Genomic DNA, 12,309 nt, shown 5'->3' with positions numbered 1-12,309 from the left:
GAATGTACGTGTGTTTATCTGATAGAATGTACGTGTGTTTATCTGATAGAATGCACATGTGTGTTATCTGATATATACTTGTTATATATCTCATCTCAAATATTTCGATGATAATAATCTATCCGTAATCATGAGTATGATAATAGTGTGTGTTTCTTAATAAGATTGATACTAGATTTATTTCTACCAGAAATGCAAAACAAAAATCATTAACAACATACATACAGATCTCATTCTCTCTATGTCTTTCTCTATAGGTCATACGTTTCACGGTCCTCTGTGCATGAGTTGTAAAGATGTGATTAGTCCGCATGACTGTGGATTTGTTACGCGATGTGGACCGCATGAAGTAAGGGATCCTTTCTGTAATGTAATTCAGATTCACAAATGATGGTTAATTTCAACAGTTAAAATTTGATATGAGCTACTGCATATATGGAGTGAACCAAGTATTAAGTGAAAGTTTTAAATATCTGATATCTATGAGCCTATTCATGGTCTGTTTCATAGTCGTCAATGTAATTTTGATACGACACTGAACTTACAGAAGTCATGTTACGTGTACAGAAGTGACCAAAATGTCTAAGGAGTTTTAAAAAACATTTTCTAGCAATGCTACGTGGAACAATTTATCAGAAACGGACATATACTCTATGACTTAGGATGTCAGGACAACACAGTAAGTATAGTATACCTAACCACTGAGCAATTGTTTTTGACACACGAAAAGATATGCAGACAAATTGAATAACGGGTAGTTATAAATATCGACTTTCTTTATTAGAAACAGCGATTAGCATCTTATAGTTAGCAACTGTTCGTTATCTTCACCTTTCATCAATTGGTTGAGAAATTCGAGAAAAAATACCAAAACTTACGCCTTAGACATTTTCTCATTCGCTCGACTTTGACATCACAATGTACAAACAGATATAACGTCACAGCTTACCATAAGACATAATGTAGTTTAGTAGGCTGCTATCAAAGCGACGACAGCCAAAATTATGACGTTGAGTGTTTAACATAACATATTCTGATCACGTGATCAGTTTTCTATTTATCATTTAAACTGTCACTAGTATTGACTTGTAAGGGCTGATATGGTCTTATGACAATGCATTTCTTAGCAAACAGCCTATGGTATATTCTGTCGAAATTTCCCTCATGAAATCATCTTGCAAAGTGTATTGATAGACAAATCACTTGTATGGCAGAGATGTCGAATAGATTCTGGAGGAGTTATAGGAAAACGCCAACGAGAACATTCAGAAGTTAGACGTGCGGCAGCCATTGATACTAACGGGCTTGAAGATGACGGCAGAACAGTAACCTGTAAGTCGTGCTGCAACCAGAAAGTCTGTAACAACGGCGGTAGATGTGGAACTTCAGGTTTAGTCAACTACTGTTTTTCATATATATTTTTTCTTATTTTCCTAATCCTATTTGTGAAAGCTGTTTGCGAATGAGTATACCATTCATAAACATATATTGTTAGAGGAAGTTGTTGCAAATGGTTGATAAATTATATCAAAATAATATTATGTTATAAAACATTATGTATATTTTAAAGTCCATAATGCTGAAAATTATAAATATTATAAATAAACCTCTTCAAGAGGTTCCTAGACCCATGCTATATCTCTCTTTATAATAACGATTGTGGCAATTATGTGAAATCATACGGTGATTTATTTATCATAGACCGTGATGATGTAAATATACAAAAATCAGCAATTCACAATATTTTTGTGCGTTCTTTATTTTTCGACGTAGTCACATTCCCAAATGGATACTTTAACTTAAGAAGCTTTTCAGAACATGTATTGGTTCCCTAACCGAGTCTCTAGCAAAAGTCCTATGCAATCTACCAACACTTGACTAAAAGTTCATGAAAAGCTGGAACTTATCAATTGCTTTAAACATTGCTATCGTCTCTTTGTACTAACGGACATTTTTGTAAGGCCCACGTGTTTACAATCAGTATACAGTCCGCTGATTGGTTGATATCGTAATTATTCAACCAATCAACGAGAAGAATACAATGATGAAATTCTGACTGCTATGTAAACTTTAAAGTCAAAATCGCATAATCCAAGATTTGTAAAGGGTGAAGTTTATTGAACAACTCAGAAATTTCTGGAAGAAGAATCAATATATAGAGGTCGGATTTTTCCAGTCCGCAAATCCGCTAATCATATCTGTCAGGAATGATAATCAACACCGGAACACAGCCTTTATATACCCTTTTGTCATGTGACCACATCACGGATGTTTAGATCTGAATCCGAATGGTCACCTAGATAAGTTTCCGGAATATTACAATAATGCATATCTTTTTCCCCCCAGAATTTAATTACTTAGGCAGACGGCTCTGCTTCAGTTGCCGACAACAGAGAGCTTCGGACAGTTGTGATACTTTGACTCTTTGTCCACTCAATGAGGTATATGTAATTGTTTGACTGAGCTTTTATTATAGGATAATTGCTTTTATTATAGGGTTATTGAACTTATATTGGTGTATGTTGACTAATTAGCGAACTTGTGAGCGATTTTTGAAACCCATCGAGTGCCAATATTTCATGTACAAGTATCACATGTACAAATGTACATAGCTAAATTATATTTTTGTCGTTTAATGTTGATAATGTACGGTAATATGTTTACGGTGTGACCATTTAGACGAGCGAAGACCCATAACATCTTACAACACGACTTTAGGCAATCAATTTACCGCGGGAAATATAACGCGGTTGATGTAAACAGTGCATTGTGTTCTCATCATTAGCTACGATTGTTTTTCATTCAAATCAAGCAATTATCCACAACAAAACTTACGAAGGTATGGGGAAGCTTGTGTGGAATTTAAAATCATTTGTGGCACTTTCCAAACTATTTATTTGTTTTATCTACGGGGTTGTCAATGAAGTATTCCGCAGTAAGGGCGACATTTTTCCGGAAGCATTATGGGTAGTCCCCATCACTTTTCAGTTGATGAAGAGCAAATCACGTGACTAATTGCGTAATCATTGGAGCGAGCTCGTCGCGTCGCGAATTCACTCGCTAATATGTCTTTCGGCGTGACCGTGTTTGAGGGCAAAGCAACAAGTATTGGCATTAGTATCTATATCCAAAACAGGACAAAAACAAAATACAAAAAAAACCCCAAAAAGCCCGAAGTTACATTGTAGCACGAGGACAGAGCTTTATCAAATCATCCTAATTTTGGACATACATGTATGATCCGCCTATATATATATATATATATATATATATATATATATAGAACGCGGGAAACATAACGCAATTTATGTAAACAGTGCATTGTGACGTCATATTCAGCGTCGGTATTTAGCAAATTTACAAACATAGGAGACATTGCATGGCACAATCGCGTTAATCGAGAAGTGATTATATGATTAAGAAAATAAGATTTACATGCTTTTACGGATCATATGTAACATCCCAGAACGACGTGGGATAGGGTAGACGAGATTCAAAATAAAGAAATACATGTCCACGCGCTAATATTCGAATCGACGCCATTTGGGACCAAAATTTTCAAGTTCCATAGGTATGGTTAATTTTTCATTAGTTTTCTATATTTTCCTTTTAAACATGTATATACGTGTTACGTATAGGGGGAGCTTAAATTGTACTCGGAATGTTTCGCTACAGATCCTATTATTTCATGAAACGTTGACGTACAGTAATGACCCACATTTTCCACACTATAGAATTTAGGAACACTTCATTGCTGAAATATCAGCGAAGGAATGAATAGGTAATTTACCTAGAACAGTTTAGCAGTCTAGTTTAGTGATCCAAAATATCTGATACTATATGACCTTGTCACCAGTCATCTTACTTATGTCATTTTTACATCATTTTAAACTGCTGTGCCTAACACTTTTTATGCTCGAGTTATTACAGGAAAACGTTCACATTAACATCAATCTCGTTATCTATTCAACATGGCTACAGCTGCAGAAGGTGTACAATTATATTTTGAGACTTATTCCCTCCGTAACAGTGATTAGAATTATGCGAAGAAGATACTAGTATCATTGGATCTCAAGCTCACACAGGCTAGTTTTAAACATACTGATTAGGTGGAAGACGCTCGCTTAAAGAATACAGGAAGGCTTCAGACAAGCAGAGACGATGAATCCATAGCAGCTGTTCAAAACATTTCGCTCCACAGGCCGGTGAGATTGGTTTGTGAAGGATTGGTGTAAGTATATACAGAACTTTACGCTATGACTTAAAACCCTTTCCTTATACTGTGTCAATGATTCAACATTTGAAGGAATCTGACATAAGCTCAAGACTTGAGTTTGCTCTATGGATGACAGACAACACTGATTTTGTTGAAATGTGTTGTTTTCTGATGAATCTCGCTTTCACTTAACTTCACTGATAAACAAACCGAATTGGTGTGTTTGGGGAAATGAGAAAACACAATACTGGAATGGGAAAGAAGCATGATGATAAGGCCACGGTCTGATCAGCGATTAGTTCCACTGTTACTGGCCATGGTCTAATCAGTGTTTAGTTCCAATGTTACTGGTCATGGTTTAATCAACGCTTAGTTCCACTGGACTAGAAGTCACGGTCTGATCAGCGTTTAGTTCCACTGTTTCTGGACTACATGTATTTGTCTTTGAAATTGATGGCGAGGTGAGGGTTTTAAACAGTGACTGGTATTTGCACCATCTGAAACAGTTATTCCAGCACTCCGTAGGCGGGGTATTGATTATTCCATTATTTGGTTTCAGCAGGAAGGGGATACCCCGCATACACAAGGACAAGTTCTTGAATGGTTGCGAAAAACATTCGGACAAACACTGATCTCGTTTAGGATTAGGCCGCCACATTTCCCTGATTGATTATTTTTCTGTGATGATGATATAAAGGACAAAATCTGCACAGCAAAGCCCACAACCCTTGAGAACATCAGGTTAGCGCTGGAAATTCGAAGTGTTACTCCGGATTTGTGCAAGAATGTTGATAACCAACTTTTGAAGAAAAAACGGATAAATCCTGTGCGTCACACAGAGTACATGTTGCAAATAGCAGCCTAATTTCATGAGACGATACTGGTGTTTCAAAAAACATGTAAATTACATGTGACATACATGTATACTGCTTTTAAATCGTACAAACATGGATTTGAATTTGACATGTTTTATAAAATTCATTCTGCTAGTTAGAAGATTTATTATCCTTGAAAATGGTATCAGATATTTTGGATTACTCTGGACAATGTGCATAAATATTACATTTAGAGAGGTAAATCACATTGCAATTTGTACTTACGAATTCCATATTAAAGTTGTATGACCCGATGTTTATGTGTTATTTTTGTACATAATTACTTTAAAGCTATGAACTTTCCCTTAATTACATGCTTGAAAACAGCTACATATAAAAGAAAACAGTGAGAATATTATTTAGAAAGTAAATATAGTGTGGTACATATATAAATCTTCCGGAAAACCTCGGGCCTTTCACCCGAAGCACTGTGTATTCGGTGAAAGGCCCAAGGTGTTCCAGATAACGCATAAATTATACAGTGTTAGGCGTCTATAAATAGCCCCACGCGCGTAAGGGGGAATTCCGACATGATGTATTAACTCAGACGCAACTGTCTAGTTTTAAAGCTGAAAGAGCGTAAAACAACGAATTACTATGAGGTATTTGATATTTTTATTTCTGTTAAACTTATGGCACGGTACTGTTGTAACAAATTACACAGCTTTACACAGATAAGACCATCGATGATCTGAAGTTTGAACTGGTCACGTGACTGTCACTTGAAATGGCAGAGTGACGCGGTTGTTTGTAAACACCGATTTAGAATTAAATAATTTTGGTTAAAACAGTAAAATAATGTATGACATGTCATACAGCCTCATAACTACATACGTGCGATGATTTAATAAAGTTTTTACGAGAGGGGAAAAATGTAATTCGGACCATACAGCTTTAAATGAAATGTAATGCAATTATTTATCGAAATTAACAAGATATGATACATTCTGCAATTACATATGTTATATATGGCAAGTTTCATTTTACTTTGTATTTTCAGCTTTGCTTTATTCATCAAATACATGAATATGATGGTAGCACTATATGGGCATCTGGATGCGAGCCTGTGTCGGTGAGTTTCTAAAGGCGCGTGAAAACCTTGTCTTAACTTTAATGTTATTTAATGATAGCATGACCTAATCAAGACGTATTCCCTGAATATGTTTTCTTGAATGTTTGGATATGTCCGACATACGGAAGTTGATCTGAATGTGATGAGACTATCCGACATACGGAAGTTGATCTGAATGTGATGAGACTATCCGACATACGGAAGTTGATCTGAATGTGATGAGACTATCCGACATACGGAAGTTGATCTGAATGTGATGAGACTATCCGACATACGGAAGTTGATCTGAATGTGACGAGACTATCGTTAACACAAGATAATTATCTCGATTTATTGCACGATATTGAAGGTTATATAAAGCTTCATTTACCCAAAAAATCATCCCTCAACAGAACGCTCAAGCGAAATAGCATTTTTCGAATGCAAATAATACACAATGATTATTTTTTTTTTTTAGGTCAGTAGGATGGATTTACTAAATGTATAAGTAAACAGTATATGTACGATATTTACCGAGCCCGGAACCAGTCACGGTAGCTCAGAGGTAGAGAGTTCACTTCGTAGCCGGGAGGTCGTGAGTTAGAGCTCCGCTCGTGTCATGGCCGCGTCACACCTAATACTAACACCTAGGTAGTGATTGCTCCTTCACCTCGGTATTTAGAGGTGAGAATCACGGGGTTTTCGGATATGATCGTAACAACGGAGGTCCCGTGTCACGGCAGGCGTTGGCACGTTAAAGAATACTCACTGCTACGCATAGGTCTAAATTTGTGGTACTTCACCTACAACTGGTGACGTCTCAATGTGATTGAAAGATTTCCGACGGAACGCAAAACAACCATTCAGCCAAACGAGTCCGGAAAGCTCGTCGTTTAGATCGGGTTTGATGTAACTCATTTACAATTAGACTGCAATATCTTGTCGAAAGTGAGTTTTCATTGAAGGATCAAAATATACAATGTGATAATCAATCGTTTTAATTTTGAAATTACCAAATTTTTTCTGACAAGCTGTTTAAGAAATAAAATGTTATATTAAACTCGAAAACACTTGCTGGTAAATATAACATTCTATTTTGTCGAAGTTGTTGAATCTCGGCTAATCGGAGAGCACTGAATTTTTCGATTTTATCATAAAGACTGCTCATCCATGCTATAAATCTAAAGATAAATAAAACAAAATATATAATACCATACCGAATCAACACTCATTCTTGAAACTTTCCTATTCGCATCACAATTATGTATTTGATATTCTGGTCATGTCCAGGGCTGCGTTCAAGATCGTAGCGACTACATAGGGCTCGGTAGCACTTCGATCTTGAACGATGTGCTGGACTAGTCCTATGTTGGGATAACAAGCGTTAATCCATACAGTGCGTTCAAAATACCTAGATATCTACCCTAGCAGCTAGGCTAGCCGCTACGATCTTGAACGCATCAATTGGATTGTGACGTAATAATGCTACCCCTGACGTTGTTGTGTTCTATAACGAAGATTGTGAATTAGAGACACAAAAAATGCGGGGCTTCCAAAGAGATTCTATTTTATGAAATTCAATCCTCTCCAGCCCCATCACTAAATAAAGCAATTACATTAGTTGTCCCCCGCAAATATTAATTTGGATCTGTCTGTCCGTCCATCAGTCTGTTCGTCATTCTGTTTGTCACGCTTTGTTTCCAGACTATATAAGGTTTCTCAATGAAATATCATACTCTGACTCCATATGAAATATCATACTCTGACTCCATATGAAATATCATACTCTGACTCCATATGAAATATCATACTCTGACTCCATATGAAATATCGTACTCTGACTCTATATGAAATATCGTACTCTGACTCCATATGAAATATCATACTCTGACTCCATATGCAATATCATACTCTGACTCCATATGAAATATTATACTCTGACTCCATATGAAATATCATACTCTGACTCCATATGAAATATCATACTCTGACTCCATATGAAATATCATACTCTGACTCCATATGCAATATCATACTCTGACTCCATATGAAATATTATACTCTGACTCCATATGAAATATCATACTCTGACTCCATATGAAATATCATACTCTGACTCCATATGAAATATCATACTCTGACTCCATATGAAATATCATACTCTGACTCCATATGAAATATCATACTCTGACTCCATATGAAATATCATACTCTGACTCCATATGCAATATCATACTCTGACTCCATATGAAATATTATACTCTGACTCCATATGAAATATCATACTCTGACTCCATATGAAATATCATACTCTGACTCCATATGAAATATCATACTCTGACTCTATATGAACTGAAGACGACTGCTATTGATTTCGAAGTAAAAAATTCAACAACGAAGGTCAGAAATTCAACAACCAAGGTCAGAAATTCAACAACCAAGGTCAGAAATTCATGCATTACATAAAATGATAACTTTCGTTTTCTCCAAGTTTGTGCAATTACACTCAATGTGCTGCATCTCTTCCCACATCAACATCAAAACCTTTCAACACATTCCAAGACATTATTCGCTATAGATTAAATACTAGGATGTTTGACATCGTAGACAGTTGCTTCTTTAAAAAATGGAACACGGTAATATTCATTAGTCATCAATACAAAATAGAGAGTTGGGCAAATACGGACCCCTGGATATATACCAGAGGTGGGATCAGGTGTCTAGGAGGAGTAAGCATCCCCTGCCGACCGGTCACACCATCTGTGAGTCTTATATATCTTGATCAGGTAAACGGAGTTATCCGTAGTCAAAATCAGTGTGCCAAGAACGGCCTAACAATCGGTACGAAACACGTCAGACAGCACTTGATCCAATGATAGGTTGTATTGGCAAACTAGACCGTTATAACGACCATATAATTTGCGAAATGCTGACTTTAAACGAAACTGTTGGATCCCCTGCACCATCAACTTGTTTGTCAGTAGCTTGCCTCGATTTAAAAACTGTCCATACGCAGAACAAGATCTTGTGTATCGAATCAGTTAAGAGATGTTAACACCATATGCAGGTGATAATGGAATATTGCTACATAAATATGGGAAGCTGACGATGGAGAAGTTGAAATCATCCCGTTTCTTATAAAGTTGAGTTGTTAGGTTGCCGTTAATATCTACTTTTAATGAAATATCTAAGTATGAAGCAGAAATGCAAAATAGGATGCCATCAGAACGCTTAGAGTCTAGTGTCATAAATTCAATCTATGCAAAGGACATCAACAAAATATATTTGAAAGTAAATAGACAAAATGTGAACAAGTGTAGAAAATACCGGCATATCTAAGCGTTTTGATGACCTCCTATTTTGCATTCCCAATACAATTTCTCAAATCATGATTGTACAACCACCTTACACGAAAGCTCTGTCCACCAGAATTGTCAATTAAATAGCATTATAGTATAACCAGCATGTGAGAGTTTTGTATTCCAGAAATATCACCGCTGAGCACATTGTAATACAATCATTGGTCCAGTACATGATGATATTACCACTATACTTTAGTCTTGTAAGTCCAGGGGATTTACATGTAGCTAGATTGTGGAACTATTTCTGTGGATAGATTAAATTATTGTATAACTATTTCAGTAGCTAGTTTATATGATTGTAGAACTATTTCAGTAGCTAGATTATAATAACATTATAGAACTATTTCAGTAGTTAGATTATATCATTGTGGAACTATTTCAGTAGTTAGATTAAAACAATGTAGAACTATTTCAATAGTAAGATTATAACATTGTGTTAGATTATAACATTGTAGAACTATTTCAGTAGTTAGATTATAACATTGTAGAACTATTTCAGTAGTTAGATTATAACAATGTAGAACTATTTCAGTAGTTAGATTATGATAACATCGTAGAACTATTTCAGTATAGTTAGATTATGATAACATTGTAGAACTATTTCAGTAGTTAGATTATACCATTGTAGAACTATTTCAGTAGTTAAATTATATCATTGTAGAACTATTTCAGTAGTTAGATTATAACATTGTAGAACTATTTCAGTAGTTAGATTATAACATTGTAGAACTAATTCAGTAGTTAGATTATGTCATTATAGAACTATTTCAGTAGTTAGATTATAACATTGTAGAACTATTTCAGTAGTTAGATTATAACAATGTAGAACTATTTAAGTAGTTAGATTATGATAACATTGTAGAACTATTTCAGTAGTTAGATTATATCATTGTAGAACTATTTCAGTAGTTAGATTATATCATTGTAGAACTATTTCAGTAGTTAGATTATAACATTGTAGAACTATTTCAGTAGTTAGATTATAATAACATTGTAGAACTATTTCAGTAGTTAGATTATGATAACATTGTAGAACTATTTCAGTAGTTAGATTATAACAATGTAGAACTATTTCAGTAGTTAGATTATGATAACATTGTAGAACTATTTCAGTATGGTTAGATTATGATAACATTGTAGAACTATTTCAGTAGTTAGATTATAACAATGTAGAACTATTTCAGTAGTTAGATTATAACAATGTAGAACTATTTCAGTAGTTAGATTATGATAACATTGTAGAACTATTTCAGTAGTTAGATTATAACATTGTAGAACTATTTTAGTAGTTAGATTATAACATTGTAGAACTATTTCAGTAGTTAGATTATGATAACATTGTAGAACTATTTCAGTAGTTAGATTATATAATTGTAGAACTATTTCAGTAGTTAGATTATAACATTGTAGAACTATTTCAGTAGTTAGATTATAACAATGTAGAACTATTTCAGTAGTTAGATTATAACAATGTAGAACTATTTCAGTAGTTAGATTACGATAACATTGTAGAACTATTTCAGTAGTTAGATTATAACATTGTAGAACTATTTTAGTAGTTAGATTATAACATTGTAGAACTATTTCAGTAGTTAGATTATGATAACATTGTAGAACTATTTCAGTAGTTAGATTATAACATTGTAGAACTATTTCAGTAGTTAGATTATAACATTGTAGAAGAACTATTTCAGTAGTTAGATTGCATCAAAATTGGTACCGTATATGTTTTACATTATGACCCCTGGGTCGAGGCCTCTGCTGGTGGACTGTTAGTCCCCGAGGGTCTCTACAGCCCAGTAGCTAAGTACTTCGTTACTAGCTTGAAAATACGGATGTATATTTAATTGCTGTTTTGAAATTTAGAAATTCATTTCAAAATGAAGGATTATCTCCCTCACACATAGATCTTATCCTTAATCGAATTTGACTCCACCTTTTTGGCACACTGTTTTTGCCTATAATAACTCTAAAACTTCATTGTTATTTCGGATTTCAAACATTTCGGTTGAGCATCACTGAAGAGACATAATTGGTAGAAATGCGCATCTGGTGCATCAAAATTGGTACCGTATAAGTTTTACATTATATAAATGTAGAACGTCACCAATATAGCACAATTACATCACTGGCGAGATTTTTGTACATGAAAGGTGAAGATAATGAACAGTGATCAATCTCATAACTCCTATAAGCAATACAAAATAGATAGCTGGGCAAACACGGACCCCTGGACACACCAGAGGTGAGATCAAGTGCCTAGGAGGAGTAAGCATCATCCCCTGTCGACATGTCACACCCTATATCCTGATCAGGTAAATGGAGTTATCCGTAGTGAAATCAGTGTGCCAAGAATGGCCTAACAATCGGTATGAAACACGTCAGACATATGTTACCTACAGTAAAACAATAATTGCTGAGTGGCTTGTGTCTCTTAACTGTACGTATGAAATATCCTGTAGACGATCACAGTATTTATGATAAATCAATTATTTTAAAAAATCATTGGGAACTACAATAATTCCTGCAGAAGTATACACTTATGACATACCTGTTGAGCACCATCCCAATCTGTTGATAGTATAATCACATCTATATTTTCTTTGCACAGAATTGTGACGTGCATGGCACAACACTTTGCAGAAGCTGCTGTTCTGACCATTTGTGTAATGATGAGTGCTCACTGAATCGGACTTCAGGTAATTCTTGTTTTGTACTGATAATTTCAAACTTTCAATGATACGCTGGATTCAATAGCATGGATTTATAAATATTTTCACAATCGTTTGTCTGCTTACACGCTTA

At 35.0% G+C, this 12,309-nt stretch overlaps 1 protein-coding gene across 3 annotated transcripts in view; it reads left to right on the top strand.

Moving 5' to 3' along the window:
* Positions 1 to 12,309, top strand: part of LOC125662336 (uncharacterized) — a 39,337-nt gene that overhangs the window by 23,781 nt on the left and 3,247 nt on the right. For 2 of the 3 annotated variants that reach the window (XM_056147077.1, XM_056147078.1), the window contains exons 7-12: positions 258 to 349; positions 611 to 679; positions 1,215 to 1,389; positions 2,347 to 2,441; positions 6,092 to 6,163; positions 12,116 to 12,203. In XM_056147077.1, coding sequence (XP_056003052.1) covers positions 258 to 349; positions 611 to 679; positions 1,215 to 1,389; positions 2,347 to 2,441; positions 6,092 to 6,163; positions 12,116 to 12,203 — 591 coding nt within the window. Of the gene's footprint in view, positions 1 to 257; positions 350 to 610; positions 680 to 1,214; positions 1,390 to 2,346; positions 2,442 to 6,091; positions 6,164 to 6,620; positions 6,827 to 12,115; positions 12,204 to 12,309 lie in introns of all 3 variants that reach the window. The other variant, XR_008797947.1, reaches the window with a different exon arrangement.

The sequence above is a fragment of the Ostrea edulis genome, chromosome 8, assembly GCF_947568905.1.
Source record: "Ostrea edulis chromosome 8, xbOstEdul1.1, whole genome shotgun sequence".
NCBI classification, from domain to species: domain Eukaryota; kingdom Metazoa; phylum Mollusca; class Bivalvia; order Ostreida; family Ostreidae; genus Ostrea; species Ostrea edulis.
The sequence above is the reverse complement of the archived record's forward strand: the minus strand, read 5'-3'. Positions and strand labels throughout refer to the sequence as shown.